At 38.7% G+C, this 20,305-nt stretch overlaps 1 protein-coding gene across 4 annotated transcripts in view; it reads right to left on the minus strand.

Moving 5' to 3' along the window:
- The window catches only part of LOC123974193 (inactive dipeptidyl peptidase 10-like), a 220,028-nt gene that overhangs the window by 22,677 nt on the left and 177,046 nt on the right, over positions 1 to 20,305 (minus strand). For all 4 annotated transcript variants that reach the window (XM_046054725.1, XM_046054726.1, XM_046054727.1 and 1 more), the window contains 6 exons: positions 10,630 to 10,682; positions 8,961 to 9,042; positions 5,297 to 5,417; positions 3,076 to 3,230; positions 1,925 to 2,022; positions 236 to 359 (listed from right to left, as the gene is read on the minus strand). In XM_046054725.1, the coding sequence (XP_045910681.1) occupies positions 236 to 359; positions 1,925 to 2,022; positions 3,076 to 3,230; positions 5,297 to 5,417; positions 8,961 to 9,042; positions 10,630 to 10,682 (633 nt within the window). The remainder of the gene's footprint in view (positions 1 to 235; positions 360 to 1,924; positions 2,023 to 3,075; positions 3,231 to 5,296; positions 5,418 to 8,960; positions 9,043 to 10,629; positions 10,683 to 20,305) is intronic.

Consider the following 20,305-nt stretch of genomic DNA (forward strand, 5'->3'; position numbering starts at 1 on the left):
TGCTTGATCAAATGTAAACCTTAGAAAGAGCACTGCACTAAAGTTTATCAAGCACTCCCTGGCCTTACACAAGGTAAAGGTGGAGTATTATGTTGCCTTGCACAAGTTTGCGTTTTCTACTTAAATATTTAGCCGACAATAGAATCTTCAACCCAAGGGCAAATATCTCTTTCTTTCTCTCTCTCTCTCTCTCACACACACACACACACACACACACATACACACAGACACACACCGTGACGCAGGCTCCGGTGGTCGTATCACACACAGTCAGGATGGAGATGTTCTGGGCCCGGTTCAACCACCTGACAGATGTCTTGGTCTTGCTGATCCACTTCACCATGCTCACATAATGTTCCCTATGAAAAACATTTTAATTACACTGGTTATTTCAAGTTCAATCTGTACACTGCCAAGGATAATGAATTGTAGTAATATTTAAATAAAATGTGTTTTTCAGAAATTAGATGTGAAGTTATCATGAAAAGAATATGCATTGACGACCTTAGCTATGTTTCACACGTTTCAATTGCAATAGGCCCTGCCCTCCAAAGAGCCCCAACCGACATGCAAGGACTGAATAATTTACCCACTTTGAAAATAAACTTACTCATTTCACTCAATGTGCATAGGCATGAAACCAGGGATTATAAAAACTACCAATTGATAAAAAGGTGATGCAACGAGAGAGAGAGAGGTGGAGAGGGAGCGTGCTGGAGTCTCTGTTAACAGAGCTTGTCTCCTCTACGAAACGTCTGGATCGTCACTGCGCTGTATTATTATAAACTATGATGAACTGCTCGTGGGTCACATCTCTCTGTGGTCCAGGCTCTGTCTCTCCCTCTTCCTCTTTGGTCCCTGTTGTTGACTGTGTAGCTGCTGTGGCTGCTTTGACATACATCATGTTGATGTGTTCAAGTTTGCTTGCTATTAGATATAAGTTCTCCTGGCCATTAAAATTAATACAAAAAACATGAATCTCACTCAACCATTCAGTATGACATCATTATACAGACTGCAGTCAGCGTTCCTATGTATGGGGGGCAGGGTTGGTTGGCACAATTTTCACGCTTATTTCTTTGGCATAATTTATTTTAGAATAGTTTAATAAAGTTTAAGCTCTCAGCTGTAAATAAATATGTTAAATGATCGCAAATGTTTTAGAAAACTGATTATTCGTGATTAAAGTCATGTTGTGCTTTTGTGCTAACCAGCCCCATCGCGGGGTTGGGTAGGGCCCCACATTTGCTCTTGAAACGAGCCCCCAGATACTTAAGGCTGCCACTGGGATTATAAGCACACCATTTCTATGTGTATCGTACGTCACAAGATCATTTTGAGCAGTTTAGTGGAAGGCTTTGGGCATGGTTAAATCAAAAATAACATTACTGAAGATGAAAGTTAACCTGGATCAAGGATTCAGGTTAGGTTCCCAGCTGCCTGGTCCTTACAGTGCCACGAAATTACTTCAGTGTCAAGCTGCTACATAATTTCTATGTTATTGGTTAACGTTTCACAGACTTGTGTGAGGCCTTGTGTGAGACCTGCACATTAAAAAATACATTTATACAAGTAGAAAGAACTGCTGGTGATGGTTTTAAATAAAGTCATTAGTATGTTTAAATGACAGCTGCAGCTGCATTCATTGTGAAATGATAGAGAACTTCCTCACCAGACACATGCAGGCTGGGATTTGTTGGTCATTGTTTGTCCTTCAGTTTGTTAGCTATCTTCATTGCAAGGAAAAGTTATAGCTACTGTAACTGCAATGCAGGGGCACAGTAAGCTGCAGTTTGCAAGATTTCCCAATTAAAGGTGCAATGTCTAGTAAGGAAAAAGTATCATTTAAAATGTCAAAAGTGTATCTTCAAGTGGCACAGCAGTTGATTTAAAACTCTGACAAACAAAATGCAGCTCTTCTCACCGTAGTTTGAGCGTCTCCGGAGGCATGAGCTCCAGCGTGTGCGTCGGCCCGTAAAGATTGACTACATAGAGCTTCACCACCGGGTTGGGTTGGCCAGCCTGCATGCAGAATCAACAGTCCAGACTTTAGACAAAAGCCTCACATCAACGCAGTGGGAAATGCTTTATGCTACATCATCCAAAATGGCAAGTATGACTTATAAAGTATTGCCCAATGAAGGGATTTGGAATGAATTGATTTTTATGTGTTTTTTTATGTGATTTAGATGTGTATGCATGTGTTTGTTGTGCAGAAATTATTAGGAGTTTTATCTGAAAAACTAAACAGCAGACATGAAAAAGACTGCTGATTATACATGATGCATTGGAAAAACACTTCACTGAAGCAATTGTAAATTACATTTGTAAAGAATTAGCATTTGCACTCTATCATTAGTCTTATTTGAACATTCTTCTACCTGCAAATCCAGAAGAAACTTTTTCTCAGACATTGTAACACTGTTGTGATCCGTGATATATGATGTTAAATACAGTTAATTTGGGATTCTGTGTAGTAATTTTCTTTTTCACTCCACCTGACGCACTCACTCTACTTGGATTTCCTCTGTTTTGCTAAAACGACTTCTGATGATGCAAAGAGAGAGCCCTATAGAGCAATCTACAGAGAGAACAGGTGTTGCTTTCAATCAAAGACGGGCAAAGCTATTGTAGCTAGCCAACTACTTTGTGAAAACTGGGCTTTGTGTATGATCACTGTGGTGCGTTGAATTCTGTTCAAGTGAAGCTGCTGTCAGGGGATAGTACTGTTTTTGTTTTTTACTGTTATTATCTCTCTCTGCTTTGTTAAAATGTGAAACTGTGCTATCATATTGTCACAATACAGTATGGGGGAAATAAAAAAATAAACCACCAGATTATCAAAGCAAAAACACCGTAGTTAGTTGGAGAATCGATTTTCTAGGTAATGCTTTATATAGCCCTCGGGTATATTTGCTTTTGTATTATTCTATGGACATGTTTTTGTTTTATGTTTATTGTTAATTCTCATCTCACTCTATCTCACAATATAAAGAAGCATGGCTAATGGTCATGTATCCAGTGTATAAACTGCTCAGTGATATTACTGCATGTGGTTCTTCTAACAATGTTTACCTTGGGGTACGGGTATTGCTTTCCTTTGGGGTATGTCATGCCGGTGAAGCGAGGTAGAGCCATGTTGGGCACCAGACTGTCATTAAGGACCAGGAAGGCCAACCTCTCTCCGTCAGGTGACCACCAGTGTGCCACATGGTTCTGAAGGATCTCCTCTGTTTAGAAGGAGACACGGGATGAGCTCCATTCTTTCATCAAAATGCAATTTAAACCTGCAACCTGTCTTGAGTTTGAAATGTAAATGATATTAAGAAAAAAAGAAACAGGTTAAATGGTTTAACTCTAGATCCGCCAACAGGTCAAATTTACCGGCAGCTGTTTTTCGATCGTATGTATCTTTGTTTCAATATAATATTCAAGTCCCCCAGTCTTTGACTTTTCCTAAAAGTGTGTTATGTAGCACCCCCTATTGTTAAAAAATGTCAATATAAAGCCAGATTTAAAAAATGAGTAACGCCTTTCCCACTACAGGCATTACACTTGCTCAGCACAGGGAGTGAAGGAGACTCTGACGGTGGGGGCTGAGCGATGTGTCCTGGGTTGATTCTGCATCTGACGGCTCATTATCTGACAGCGATCCACTTGAATGAAGTAAACATGCATAAAAGCCGCTGCTCATAGGTTTTGTGTTGCTACATGAACATCAAAACTAATGCTGCAGTAGCCTATTTTTCCTGTGATAGAGGTGTGTTCAGCGGTCCCTTCAAGAGAGCGTGCGGCTCCCTCGTGTGCTTTTTGACTGGCTATAACTTTTCCACTGCTGTGTATTTTTTAGTAAAAGTCATCATTAGGCCTATACATTTTTCCGTTGGGTAAAAATCTATGAATTTTGGAATTGATAATAGCTGTTTCGTTCAAATAAATAGCCTACTTTTATTTGGACTTTCAGACTTTTGTAGCTATGTGTTACTCTCTGGATGCCCGAAAAAACAAGCAGAACAGTAACAACTAGCCGACATTATGAGGCTATTATTATTACCGCCTATAAAACACTACAACAGTCAGTCTTTTTTGTAAATTGTATGCTACATTTAAATTCAAGCTGTGTTTAGAATATAACTAGGCTATAACATCTATAACAGCAGCGAGCGGATGACATCAAAAGAGCCGCCGCGTGTGAACGTGCCCTTCACAGATGCGCAGCGCAAGCGATCTACCTGCACGCTGAAGACAATGAATAAAATAGAAGAAACATTCTGTAAATGCCTGAAATATGGGGATGGTGTTTATAGGAAATGCACAGCCAATGTGTGTAGGAGCTACATGTAGCAGAAATAATGACAAAATCACATCATATTTATAGCGGGTAAATTTTACCCGGGTAAATTTTACCCGCTATGGTGGTTATAGGTATATAACAAACCCTGGCGGTTCTAGTGTTAAACAGTAAAGATGAAGCATGAAACTCAACTAAATAATTCTGTGTTAACAATGAAAACATCTCTATATTGTGATAACAGTAACTACTAGTGAAAAGGTCAGTCCTCTGAATTGGCTTTAACAACATCTTTAACATGTTTAAATGTTTAAATCTAGTCTTATGTAGTTCTTAATGGTGATACACAAACATGGTTTTCAAAGAAGAGACACAGACCCAAACACACAAAAGTGGAAAAAAGAGCCAATATACAAAAAGAGGCATTAAATGAAGTTATAATTGTGGGGTCAACGATCACTGATTGCTGTATTATTATGCTTCACAACTATAATTAAGAATAAAAGAAAACAAAGAATACAAACAGCAGTGCAGTTACTGCGGTCGCTTGCCTTTTTACAAGATTTACATAATCTCCTTTTCTCCTGAGAGATTGGCCGACATCGCTAAGTGCAGTGTGTGTTTACTTAAAGCACATAAAACGACTCCTCAGACCCAGCAGGGAGATATCTGCACTAGAACAAACATTATGAATATTTTATCGCTGTCTTTTATAAGGTAATGTTTCTAAACACAAGCATTTATGAGACAGTCTGGCAGCGCTTAGAAAATTAAGTTAGATATTATCATTTGTACCTTTGCAATGTTTAAATCCCACTGTAGTAATGCAGTTTCTCAACACCTCATTATCTGACATCAAGTTCCTGTTTGTCACTGAGATTCTCTGGCAGGGTTTCTTCAAACAACTCCCAGCAAAGGGTTTTAATTGCATGCTCTGGCTAGTTCTGCCTGATTCATAGATAGTTAGACTGAATGAAAAAGTAGAGGGAATGAGATGATATGTACCTTCATAGAGCCAGTCAGCAATCCCATTGAAGATGACCCCTTCCCTCCCTGAGGATGTTAGCCTGAGGGAGTTACTCTTGACGTCTGATTGGTAGTAGATGTTATTTTCAAATATGTAGATCTATAGAGATAAAGCACACACAGTCACAACTTAAATGATACATTTTGTGGTAGAGTAAGGAATAACAATTGGACGATTGGTGCATGGCTGTAATGTTGTCAAGTATGTGGAAGATTTCAGGCTTGGGAACTTTAGCACTCATCCACCGGATTAACAGTTATTCTATTAAATACACACAGTATCTGCTCAAGTATGGGGAGGATAAAAGGTTTATGGCAGTGTTGGTAAGTCATCAAGTGATTCCTTCCTCTAAAGACCTCAACAGTAAGATCTAACAACCCCCCGAAAAAACACACACCACCCGGGCAACTTGCGCCTGGCTTTTTAGCCTATATTTTGCGCCATTAAAAGTATGCTAAATTAACCATAGATTACAGGAACCAGGCAGAGTAGTACCGACCATTATGTACAGTGCTACCTACATTTCCCTGTAGAAATGAAAATCAATGCTGAACTTAGCTGACACATCTCACAAAGTACAAATCCAGTTTGTCAAACAAACACACGAGTCCATCTCTCAACATTAAACAGACGAAAGCCTGCTTCAGATGTAAACTGAATCTTTCCTTGGCTTTTTCAGCGAGCCAGAAGTGCGTGGCCTTATGTGATCAGCAGACCCTGCTAGAATGAAGCTCTATTCTAAAATGGAAGGGGTCATTACTACAACTGTGGAGTGAGTACATTGCTGCAGGTTTTATCAAACCATAGAAGCTGGAAGTGTTTAGAGATCTGGGTCTGAGAATCATGAAATCAGATGTTGTTGTTTTTTTCTTCCGTTTTTTACCACCACAAAGACTCACGAAGTTATTGAGATTAATTCCATTACCTCTAGTGGACATACGCTAAGTCAAAACAGTAATAAAAGAAAATGTCTTTGTTTTTTGAATGAAAAGTAGTTCCTTTTCAGCTATGTGAACTTACAAGGATAAAGCTGGCATAGTCAACCATTCCCATGAAACGACCAAAACCAATAATGAATTAGCCACACTCTCTGTGGCTCATAAAAAAACAAAAATGGACTAAAAACATTGAGTTTATTAACTCACGTTGTTGAAGCCTCGTGTTAACTTCAACTGACCTTTAGAATGCATGTATTCACAGAACGAGGACTGTGGATTTTGTGCCCCATCTTTTACATCCCTCTAAGAAAGGATCACTTCACTAGCAGTATGGAGAGAAGAAATTATTACAGCAAGCAATGACTGTTTAGCATTACTGTAAAGCCGCACAAATCAATATTTTTAAATTAACAATGGATCAAACAATTATGTGTAATATAAAAGGGGCTGCTCATAGATGAACCCACTCATGAACACATCAACCTCATTTCCAGCAGCAGATAGGCAAAGTGGAGCATTTAGCAACTAAAGAGACAGATATTTCCCCCAGGAGCTGGTGGTGATCAAAACAGAGCTAAAAGAGAGAAAATATTGGACTTGCATTTGTTACTTATTTGAGTCTGTTGGATTTAAACATGTTTTTTTTAAGAACTCTGATACCATCCTTTATAGTAATATCCATGGCACTTTTAATTTACATCAGATGTTTGAAGCAGTGAGGTGTGGTAATTAAGTTACTCTAAAACCCTTAACTTCCAATTGCTGGAAAATGTGTCAAAAATGGCACTCCTCGAAGTCATAACTCAGTCAAGTCTGAACACACTGACATGAAACACATTCATCAGATAACTCTGATATCATGATCTCCATCTCAATTAAACTTCCATCAATCCACAAAATGTCAGGGTTTGGTTTGGTTATCTTAGTTTTTCTGTTTATTTTGAAGTTGTCTGTGTCATGTCCAGCTTTGTTTTCTGTTATATCCTGATTTTCCCTGATGTGTTTCGCCTGTTTGTCCCCCATCCTTGCTTGTTTATATCTGTCTATAATGTCCTCATTTCTGTTCAGTCCTTGTTTGATCATACTAGTTAAAATAAATGTTAAAACAAGGTATCCAACTGAAGTTGGACTGCTTACGTGGATTATTGGACTCTAAAACAGTAAGATATATGCTTTATGTGTTCCATAAATAAATAAACCAGTAAACTTCCCAGTTCAAGTGTCTGCTTCTGGGTCCTAAAAGCTTTTTACCTGCCTTAGCACACGGCCTATTCTGGCACAAAAACAGTGTCAGACTTTGAAAACCCCTGATAGACAGTATATTTGCAAATGATCAAAAACATTAAAACAACACCTAATTATAAAACTCGTGTTAGGTGTCCCTTTGTTTGACCAATGCATTGCTTAAGACATGATGAATGGAAACCTCTAACTCATAATTCCCTAAGAATTGCCAGTAGGCTCACTTTACACACTCGTTTCACAAAACACACGTGTTATTGTTTCTGGCTAATGACGCTGCACATGCCCCTCGAGAGCTAGAAAGCCTTCACATCTGTCTAGCTCTCACCTCCTTATCACCATGATGACTTCCTAATGGAGTCATGTTTCATTTATGCACAAATATTATACATTGAAATTTGCGAATATGGACAAAGCAGCTCTTCTATGTTATAGCCCTATAGCTGCCAACAAAAAGCCTCCCCATCTGTTTGGTGTAGATAAATAAAAATACTAATTATATTCCCTCAAAAATGGAACCTGAGTACATTATGAGCAGAGTGGATCATTCTGAAATAAAAGTACATTGCACTAAAGCCTTTTTTGTGTGTGTCCTCACAGTTCAAATACATATGCAGTAAAAGCAGAAACACACACACACACACACACACACACACTCCTACACACACACACTGTTCCAAGCACGTTGCCAAAAAGTGCCATGAAACTTTGTATCTCTATTCGTATGGCACAATGTCAACCACATGCCTGGAGCTTAAAATTTTTATTTTTTTTAAATTGTGTTTTCATTTGCTTTCAAGCTGATGTTAAATTAAGTGAAGATTGTTAATTTGTCTTTAGAACATAGAAAAGATATAAATTCAGGTATGTGTAGGTATGATGCAAATTAGCGACAACCGGCATAAATGAGAAACCAGGTTCCTAGGTTCGTATCAAATATGCACCAACAGGCATCGGGGGAATCCATGTGCTATCTTGGCTGCAGTCTGAAAGGAAGTGGTGTGATGCGAATTCGCGACAATCGGCGTCAAGGGGTTAAGATAAATTTGTATTGTTGGCTTCACTATCACAGAGCCTTCCAAATACTGCATCTTGTTCTTCTGCAGAAGTTCTGAATTGGACGTTGTTGGACGTTTGGAATGACTCAGCAAAAAAATATGCTGGAGTTGGAGCCTATAGTGTATAGGAAAGCAACTGTTTGTGTTTTTTTACAACTCATTCAGTGTGTTGTAATTACTTCGTAAGTGATTGCAGTAAAGTATCAATGAAAATGTGGTTTTCATTAAACTAATGTATCCTTGAAAAGAAAACATGCGTTACAACAGCATAACTGATAGCTTCAGCAGGTAGGAGAAAAATAACTAAATGTCTCAAAAAGAAAGTACATGATTTAATCTTCACTAATCCTGAAATCTAATAAAGCTAATGCAACCAAAGTAAGGCTGAAGAATGTTTTTCTCACCAGTTGTTGGCCTTGGACTCCCCAGGCAGCGTATTGCAGGACTGAGTTGACCACCTCAGGAGGGTCCAGCTCCCAAACCTCCCTGAAAAAAACAACAAGCTAAATTAAATCTGAATTAAAATCATAACATTTTCCATGCGTTATAACACACGCTATGCGTCACTCTTTTGATCTAGTCAACAATGGGGAGCAAATTCTAACAACCACTTGTTGGTAATAGACCTGCAGCCTGATAACAGCACAGAGATGACAAAGACAAAAAATAAATGTGCACCAAAATGGCAAGATAACTGTGGAATTGATCACAAAGCTTGCTACAATAACACTGGTGTTTGAAAAGGCTAATCTCATCAGCCAAACAAAGTCTGAATCCTCTCTGATTAGTAGTGGGAATCCTGCCCGTCCTCGTGACCAGGATGTGGACAGTGATTGTAATAGGATGCTCTTAGGATCCACCTGTTAAGCAGCAGGATGCTGCAGACTATATGCTGATATAATCTAGTCTTCAACCTTTAGAGTTTAACAGAACATAAAATTAATTTATCATTGATGACATTTTCAGCTCATCAGCCTTATGATGCAGGACCCTGCACTCACATACATGATGGTCACACTAGGCCAAGCCCACTGTGGATAATAAAAATGCAAACATTTTCCTGACAGTAACACAAGTCTGTTTATCACATATTATTTTGTTGTGTTAGAAACAATGACTGTGAAATGTCTTTGTTTTATATTATAGTGTTGCTTTGTAAAAGAGCAGGCATGCGATGCGTGCAGGTCTGAATGGCAGCTAGAGGTTAATTTCATGAGTTATCATAGTCCAAATTGCTCCCTTGTGAGTGCCACTGGTGATGGAGAATATGTTTGATGGAGCAAGTAAATTATCTTTAACTTCTAGTTTTTAGATAAATGAATCTCTAAATTTAAATTGATTCGCATGACAGCACTAACTGAGGGCATTTCCCTACAGTAGAGGTTTTCAAACTGCGAGGCACGCCTCCCGAGGGGGCTGCAGGGAGATATGTGAGTGATACTGCACAAGGTGAAAGAGACTGGTGCATGCTGGTGTTCTAAAAGTAACTGTAAGTTATTGTAGTTTGGGCCTCTGATTAGGCCACTTCTCGACATGATCAAAAGTTGGAGCTGCAGCAGTGGTTGTGTTTAAAAACCTTGGTGCTTGAGGCTCAAAGTAATCCATTGATAGTTGTCTGTACATCCATGGGTAGATTGTAAACAGGAACGGCTAATAGCTAATTTGGCGTTTAATAGCGCCAATTTACTAAAATGTGTGTTGGGTGGGCGCAGTTGTCTTAATTTTGTCTGAGTGGGGCCCACAGTGTCAGACATTGAAAACCCCTGCCCTAAAGCATCAACAGATATGGGACAAATGTTTTGGAAATCTAGCCAATCTGGGGCCCCTGCCCCTGCAGCTGAAGTGCTGGCACACAGAGACAAACTGAGAAACATCCACCATTTCTTCATGCATGTCACAACATGTAGGTGACAACAAAACTTTTATTGCACTTAGCCTTTACTGACAGTATCTCTGTAGTACAGTTTTGCAAACCAGGGTGGCTCACAGTTGTGTTTTTTCCCTGATGACAAGTGTTTTTTTTACGACACTGGTTACCTCACTGCAACTGCTGAGGAGAACAAATACACTTACCGTGTGTGGATATTGTAGATACTGTAGGAGGCCATGTAGGAGTGGCGGTAAACCTGAAGCCAAACAGACAGAGAGAGAGATTAAAAGCTGACTGTCTGAAACATTAACGAGAGAAGCAGCGGTGCCACAGATAATGACATCATGACAAAAAATGAAAAGAAAAAAGGCGTCAAACAAAACAGCCTGCTGGCTGTTCTCAGTGATAGAATCTGTAGACAATGCAATTTGCATGGGTGACAGCTGTGGGACGAGACATTTTAATTCCATCTGAGAAACCCATCATCACCGAGTGTCTCGGTTCTGAAAGCCTCGGAGAGACGGAGAGAGAGAGGGAAGGAGAGAGAGAGAAAGAGAGAGAGAGAGAAAGGCATTCAAAGTGAGGGGCACATGTAAAGCTGCCTGAAACCCCCACTGGAGAAGCTGTGGCTGACATGATAATAGACCTCTGACTGTGGTTGGTGATCAGGCACAGAAACAGTTTGGGTTTTCATATTTTTTCATCATGAAGATGACATGTATTCAGCTCTGACACATCGTAGAGGAATTTATTACAAAGGTGTTAGCTGGAGCATAACTGTGTAACCTAAATTGTGTCACAAGGGGTCATTGCCTATTTACTTTTGACCTTGATTGAAATTAAACTAAACTTAAATTGAACTTGGGCTTGAGTTAACTGTATATAAAGGGAACATGTCCACATTATCTTGTACATGCACTGATGAAGGATCCAACTAGGATACAGTCTATTTACATGTAAAGTGATTGATTCCCAACTCACTGTTGTGTCTTTTTCATTGAAAGTCTATGCTATCATTGACAATGTGAACAATTCACAATTTTTTAAAACATTTTTATAGTCTACAGACATAAATGAGATATTACGTGAAAGCAGCACAATAGCCCTTTCAATAGCTTTTCTCAGCTTGTCTCTACAAGATATATAAATGATATTAGTATTATAGTAAAAAGATAACTGATGAAAATGTACTCTTTGGCATTGTCGGATTGAAAAAGGAAATAGTTCTCCCTAAACTGACACCAAATAGTGTCTAAAACATAATTCTATGCTGCAGCACCAAAGGGACTTGTCCCTAAAAAAAAAAAGAACCCCCACCATGCTGTTGTACAAATGTATCAGGTTTGCTTCCTTGTATGATAACACATTGTTTTCTGTTAGGATGGTAGGAACTGAACCAAAGTAAAGCATTGAATGACAAACAGAATAACATTTATCTAAGAGAAAGTAATGATCAACCAGATCAAAACCGTGGTCAAATCAAGGCAAATTTAAATTGTAACTGTGTTAAGTTACAATTGTTAGAAACAGAAAAATGTCTTTTGTAAGTTTTAACAAAGCATTATTTGATAGTTTCAAATGCTTTGATCGAAAGCTAGATTGAAAAGATGATAAGATGTGTTTATTAAGATAATATGACAATTTTACAGTTTGTATAGTATTGTTTAGTTAAGTAAATCATTGAGATAGGTCTATATGTTGTTGGGTTTACGTGCATTGCCCCCTTTATGCAAGGGAGAGATAGGTGAATATTTCCATAAGGCAGGTATTTCAGTTAAGTAGATAAAGATGTGTTAAGAATATCCCAAAGAAGGTAGATGAAATTTGGTTTCAGTGCCATCTAACCCTAGACCATTATTCACTCATAGATCATTAATGGCATTCTGAACCTCGGTAGGGTTTATTCTTCTGAAAGAGAAGGAGACGTGACATTGCTAAAATCACCACCAATAGATGGATCAGGCATTATGGCAGAACATGTCGAGGAGAAATGGTGATTAAAAGTGCATCATGCTGATTAACTCTTATCTGATTGGGTAAAGTCTTATCAGATAGTTTTGATTTTATTCCAAAATTCATTTGGGCTTTGGTATTTCTGGTCATAGCTTGATTGTATTTCTCAACTCTCTGTGCTTTTCCCAGTCTGCAGGATGTGGCCTGCATTATCTTTCTGCCTGAAAATGCTGAAAAGTTCAGAAGTTATCCAGGGAAGATGCCTTCCCTTGACATTGGTAGTTTTCAAGGGATGTTCATGTTTATCTATAACTTCCGTGTATTCAGAGTGCAAGAAGTCCCAGGCATCATAAACATTTGGTATTAGTTGATCAGTGTTAGGTGCGTGTGTTAATATTACGTTTCTCAGTAACTAGTAGTGTAACGGATTACTATTTCCACAGTAATAACAATGATATTAATATAATTACTAATCCAAATAACGCTGTCTTACTGAATGCACCATGCTTGACTTGAACACAGGGACACTTTGACATGTAGCCTGGGGGAGCCGGGATTGAACCGCCTCCCTTCTGATTAACGGCCAACCCGCTCTATCTCCTGAGCCACAGCTGCCCCAATATGTGAAACTTGCTGAAAGAAACTCCGGCAGCTACTGCCAGTGATGCTTGGCCTCGTTTTGTGAAACTACTGAATACTGCTCTTAAATACATGTGCAGAAAAACAGTAGTTCAAAAGTCAGGATTTAACTTGCTTTATTTTTTTTTATTTCAACCGTAGGCGTTAAGAAAAGTTTTATGTTTTGTGAAAACCATACTCCTTGCTACTGTTATGAGTATGATATTAGTTAAATATTGGTAGAGACTGCTTTGTTTCGGGGGAGGGGGTGGTAGTAATATATGTCTTATATATTGCCTAAATCCTATTGCCTAAAACCTTGCATGCAGGGTTACCTTTACAAAAATACACTCAAAATGTAAAGGCTCAACATCAGGGATAATCAACAAGATTAGAGGACACATGTGTGGCTACACCATCACCCCTAGTGTCTCTGCAGACTCTGACATAGTCTGTAAGATATTCTGTTGCTGGGGTGGCACCGTGGTACAGTGGTTAACGCTGGCACCTCACAGCAAGGAGGCTGCGGGTTCAAACCCACCATCCAACGACATTAGATTAATTGGTGACCCTAAGGTGTGACTTGTTTTTTTATCTATGTGTGGCCCTGCCATGGATTGGCAACCTGTCCAGGGTTTACGCTGCCTTTCGCCCGATGTTGGCTCCAGCCCCCCGCAACCCTGTACGCAGGATAAGTGGTTGACAATGGATGGTTTCCAATCTTTTCTGTTCATCAGGTTTGTACTTTTTATTTTTTACAAGGCAAAGGAATTATTTTAAGTTCTTCAGCTCCATCCAGTTTGACAGTCCATTCACTGACAGCAGATCCAGAGAAATAAGATGTAAAGCACAGAGATAACTAAATACACAGTCAGTTACTAACAGACACTCAGACAAGATGAACAAAGCAGGTGAAAGATGAAAAATTAAGATAGCATCTCAACAACAGACATGAAATGCAAGCTGCTATCAATAGGTATCTCATTAAGAGAGCCAAAACAAAAGCTGAAGCTACATATAAATGAATTATGTACTTGTGCATTCACAAAGTTATGCACAGGAAACTGCCCTAGCAAGGCAGGTTTCGCCTAGCAAACAGGAACAGAGGAAACAGTCCAGAGAAACGGCTATCAGTGCCTTTTCATTGTACTGAGGCTGTTACAGCAAGAAGTATTGTGCACCCCAGTGGCACAAATGAGAGCTTTAAGTGCTCCCTGGTACACCTCGAGGGTTTGAGCCAGAGGCTACAACTGCTCTGCATCATCGTGGACCGTGTTGTCCAAGATGGAGTTCATTTTGGACCATTCCTTCAGGCTGTCCAGCCCAACAGAGGCTAAGCCTTTTTATTTTTGTTTTTTACAAAAGAGTGTTATGCCTGCTGGCAGCTGCCTCCCCAGCACACAATGGCAAGAATTCCTCAATAACTTATGGGAATTAAATTGGTTACTGCTTTCCATCTTACAGGCACAGACCTTATCACATATCTTATAAAACTATGCCTGTAAGAAAAAAGTATCAAACCCAGAGGTAAATTTTTTAATAAACATCCCTGACATTTATGGGTACTTGCAGGTGAAAGCACTATGGTGGGCAAAAAAACTACAAAGAAGGGACCATAGTTGGGGTTAAAAGAGTTCACAAACACTTTGTTTGTAGTGATTAATGTTATTAATAATTAATGTTAGATCATTTTCATATTTTTGCTTTAGACACCGTTTGAGAAACTGCATTTAGACCCGTTAAACAAGGTGAGTCAGAAAAGAAACTTCAGTTCACTAAATATGATCCGTTAAGATTTTCACACATGGGTTTGTATTCAAGTTAAGAATTCAAATTATGCTAAATAGCGCTTTTGACTGATGCCATTGTCATGCCATGTTATGTTAAAATAAAGCCAGTGGCAGGATGTGGTCATTTGCTGTAATGTTCACATTAGCTGATAAAGAAACAGGCAGCCCTTGCTTTGTGGGATGAACCTGAACCCATACTGATGTGGATGAGAGGCAGACATGTCAGTAGCAGCTGATTATATTTATGACTGTTATTTATTTATTTTTTCCTTTCCTCAGTTGTTCATCATATATCTACTGTAAATCAAGATGTCGCCAAAGTTGAGCAGAGGTTGCCTGTGGATACGTTCTATTATTTGTAGGCATTTAAACACCTCAGCAGGGACAGTAAAAGCTTACATGACTTATTTCACCACTGTGTGAGACAAGTGCTGAGAGGATGGATGGAATCCTTTCTTCCTGTGGCAAGCCTTTACAACTCATCTACCTCATGCCGAAGGATAGACAGCAGAGGCATGGGGTGCTGAGGTGGCTCCAGCCTCCATTTCAGCTCTGTTCTGCTCTATTCGTTTAATCCCTCTCTTTCTCTCTGGATTACTTTCACAGATTTACGAGACATATGGGACAATATCGTGGACCTAATCAGTGAACATTTTGAATTAAACATATACATTTCGCTGTACTTGAGAGTTGTACATACATTGCTTTATGCCACTTCTCCTACATATCTATGCACCTTAACAAGAACAAACTTTGTTATCCTTACCATGTTATTATTTTTGGCTTTGTGTATATATGTTTTTGTGGATATATGTTTATTGATAATTATCATTATTTAATATTTGCACTCTTTCCTACTTTCTGCTACAACTGCTGCACAACATTTTTCTCTGAATAAATAGTTCTATCTTATCTTATTGTTGGCAACAAGCTAGTGCATTGCTTCAACCCTTTAATATTGCGTTTGGGGCTGTATGGCAAAGTCACATTAAGACCTCCATTGGTAGGCAACTTTAGCAATGTATAAATTACTTAAAGCAGCTATAATCAACATTTGTTATAATAAGTGAAAGTTGATGATCGTAGTGACGAACACACAGATAATTAATAATCGAGATAGTTAACCACAGCTTGGGGCTGGACGATATGGCCAAAAATGTAATTGTGATAATCTTTCGATTTTGATAATTATCACAATAAGTATCAAATCGTTATTTCTTTCAAGTTTAAAGGCTCATTCGCGTATGATTCAAGTGAATAAAATCAAACATTTAATGAATATTTATTGAACATTTGTTATATTGCTATTAAAAATGTATATATTGCGATAATTATTGTTGTTGTTTTATTGTCCAGCCCTACCTCAGCTCTACAGAGATTTATAACATCTTTCAGCTCATTGTTTTGGTTTTTTGGCTCGGACACTCCCACAGTTTTGTTTTCAGCTGCAGAGAGCAGCTGTGTTCTGAGAAAAGCTCTAAGAATCCACTGCATACCTCCTTAGCAATTATCTGGTGAAGAATAATCAAACATTAAAAAATAAAGAGCAGAAGAACATAGGCTGTAAATGCTGACTCAGCTGACTCAGCATTCACACCAAACAAAAGAACCAGAGATGTTTCTCAGTAGTTGGTGGAGACCAATATAAAGCTAAAATGAGAGTGAATATTGCATATTTTGCTCCGTATCTACTAGATGTGTAAACAGGCAACTGTCTGCTAACCATAGTTTACCATATCAGCTTAAAAGAGCAAAATCGGTCCGTGTTGTATTAACAGCTTGTAAGAGGCCATACGGTTGTTGCAGTTGTAGGTGCTGTATGCTGCACAGCCCTCACATGTAAAATATTATGTACAATGTTTATGTCCCAGAACAGAGTACATTATTATCCTTTTCTCCAAAGTACAAGTCTAAGAAACAAAACTGATGTTAATGAGTCTTATGGCAGTTACAAAGACATTATGCAAAGACTACAAAAAGGCTTTGGATTCCAGCCTAAGCACCCATGAACGGCCCATAACAATAAGCTGGAACATCAATAATACAGACTTGTGTTCATAGTGAAAGTAAATTACTGTTTAGAGAGAAGAGGATTCACCAAGATCCAAGTGACTCATATCGACTTTATGCAGAGTGTAACTTCTGAGCGCATACTGAATGTACTGCAGTTGACACAGGGGTTGAGTGTGCTCAATATAAATTTGCAGGAGTTATTGCAAATATCTCTGTGTTGTAGAGAACTGTGTCTAGGAGTAAATACTGATTCCCCAGTGTGGTCAGACACATTTCTCAAACTCTGACATGCTGAAACCTACAAATTTTCTGCCATGAAATTAAAAAAACACTCCACGGGCCAAAATGGTTGGTTTTGGACATGAAGATGAATATCATGTCCAAAAGCATGGGAGCCAATTTAACAAAATGGTATTACTATTATTAGGTTAAGCTTTGAAAGCAGAGATTGTCCACGAGGCTCGAGGTTTGGTAGCAGCTTATCTAATCTAAATCCTCTTGAGTCCCTTATAGAATTTATTTGGTGTTGCTTTCAACATTTGCATGTAACTAAAGTCAAACTTAAGGTTCAGTTTAGTTTTGTTATCACCTTTTGTTGGCTGATAAGGCAGAAATGCTACAGTGCTGACTATATATATATATATATATATATTTCTCTAAAGAAGACTCACCACTCTGTTGATCTTGTTGAACTACAAAAACACTGAGTCCACTCTTGATCGCAGAGTGGTGTGTCTTTTCTTACTAAAGACCTTTGGCTCAGTACAGTCGCTTACCTTGCAGAGAGCACATTTAGCTATAGCTGACATAATCTAGTGATCTTTTTCATTTCAACCTGGAAAGCACCAACTAAAAGCCTTCTACCTCAATGTTTTCAATGTTACTCCAGATGATAAAAACTGCAAGAAGAGACAAAAAAGATTGGATAAGATCCAGGTGTTTTGCCAACAAGGGGTTGGATCCAAAATGGTCAGTTTTGGAACCCAAACTGAAAGACAATCCTCTTTTAGTTACTGTCCTGTTTCCTTCATTTTAAATGTCACTTGAGGTTTATTGATTTTAATATTGTTTTATTTGTTTTTAAAGCTCTGCATGGATTGGCACCAGCCTAGATCTCTATAAATAAATAGGGACGAGACCTCGTGCTACAAGATCTTGCAATACTAAATGCACAGCAGAGTATTGGCAGGTATACCTAAATAATATAAAAAATATATATAGTATATATATAAAACATATGAAATATTAGAAATTCTTCTTAAATGATGATGTTAGTCATGTAATATTATTATTATATCTTGACATGTCAGAGTACAAAGATGTGGGAGACATTCTGAATGTGCAGAATGTTTTGAACATGAACAGAAAACCTGCTGAAACACGGGAGCTATTAAAGTCACGGAATTTTCTCTTAAAATTAATGAATTTTTCAGTGAGGTGAAAAGGTGCTGCATGCACATTTAAAAATGTTATTTCTCCAAACAAAAGACACAAAAGAGGATGGAAGACTAAATCATGCCAGCATGTGCGCTGACTCAGCAGGGATGATGTTAAATGAGAAAAGTTGATCTACAGGAGAAACAGATCTGAAAGCAACACAGAATGCCTGAGAACTGCACTGACTTATATTCTGTTATATTTTGAACTGTCACCTTCCACATGAATTTTGTGATTCCCTTTACATAAATAAAAACATTTTCATAAGATAAATTGATGCAGAAAAGGAGGGAATTGGTGCAAAAAGGAAAACGCAGTAATGATTCAGCATTGAAGGTTTCTTTAAAAAGGTGTATAAACAAATTTGATTTGATTATTATTTTTCAGTTCTCATCCCATTTCTCAATATTTTAAGGTCAATACTTAAATCACGGTTAAGTTACCATTAGACTTTGAACTGAATTGAACCGCTGATAATTAGTTAAACAATGATTAATGTATTAGCTTTCACAAAAGTTCTGCTCCCATGTTGGTTCATCATACATTATTGTAAATGTTTCTGTTACTAATCTTTCCTTATCCTCCTCTTTGACTATTTCTCTTTTTGGGATTTAGGATTTAAAAAGGTGAGTCGAGAAGTGCTTTAGCCACAGCCATAGAGAGATTGACAAGTCAGTTTTCAGAACCGTGGCCACTTGACTGGCCTCAGTCAAGTTGGTGACGTTTCTCATGGAATGGGAAATGTAAAAGTTCTGTGAAAAATGCCAAATAAAATCCACAGTTCTCTCTCTGTGGGAAGAAGTGTTCATAATTTCAGTCAAAACTGATATTTCAGGTGACTTTAGCAGTCTGAGTTAGTAGTAGTAGTATTGAGAGTTCAAATTGTATGACATGAAACTACAACAGTAACACAAAGAAAAGAAACTGCACAGACACTTTTAGACTGTCACCACAGATGAAGTGTAACTGAGTCTCCCGCCCCCCTGCTTTGCATCAGAGTCACTTATAAGCAAAAAGAAAATCAATAGCCTGGTGGGAGTAGCTCTCTGGATGGATCTGTAGTGGAAAACAAATGGCCAAATGGCTTCTAAAGAATAACAAGGACTATAGGATATGCACAGCGGACATTGTACAGCAATGTTGCCTCTAAATACACTTACAGATATGAAGTTTTAGGCTTTGAACTTTTGCACCTTCGTGTTTGTGACACTGCTCTAGCTTCACATTATAACAGGCCCATTTAAAGACTGCACAAAAACACACCATTAGTCTGGTTCTGAGATAACTTCTCTCCATGGTCCTGGGTTGTACTCAAAATTTCAAACTTCAAAAGGCTGAAACCCTCCGCTTTGATTCTGTCAAAAGTTGAACAAAGGAAAAAAAACTTCACAGACTGGAAAAAACAACAAATCTCCAAAGATTGCCCTCTAAATAGATATCTCAGACACTACTTGCCCAGTTTTGACAAGACTTGAATTTTGACATGAAAAATCTTACAGTAACTGGTTACAAAAAGCTTAAAGGAAAACAGCTCTGGCCAATGGTTCAGAACACAGTGTACTCAATGAAATAACTGTTAAGTTCCCCTTCGAGGGAACTCGAACTGCGTCGGTTACGACACTATGGGAACGCCTCTAGGCGAAGCAGGTCTGAACGTGAATGAAATCACTCCAATCCTATTGGCCTGTTGCTAGAACGGTAAGGTGTGACGGAATAACCGGAGGAGTATAAAGCACACCTGTACACACTCATCATTAGCTTTTTTCTATTCAGCAGGCGCTCTGTATGTTGTTTGAAGAAAGCTCCAGTCCTACAAGCAGTGTGTCTTACCTGAAGAAGAAGTCTACCAGCATGTCCGGCAACCAGATGTACAGAAGGTGTGTTTTTCCTTGCCCTCGGTACATCACGGATGGAGATTCTCATGAGATGTGTGTCTCATGTTTGGGGATGGAGCACGCACGGGCAGCTCTCGAGGGGGCTGCCTGCGCCCGTTGCGAAGCCCTTTCCGTGCGGGTACTGAGGTACAGCATGGCTCTCTTTTCCGAGGATGGCCGGATGTGTTTTCCCC

Source organism: Micropterus dolomieu, linkage group LG07, assembly GCF_021292245.1.
Source record: "Micropterus dolomieu isolate WLL.071019.BEF.003 ecotype Adirondacks linkage group LG07, ASM2129224v1, whole genome shotgun sequence".
In the NCBI taxonomy this organism is placed as follows: domain Eukaryota; kingdom Metazoa; phylum Chordata; class Actinopteri; order Centrarchiformes; family Centrarchidae; genus Micropterus; species Micropterus dolomieu.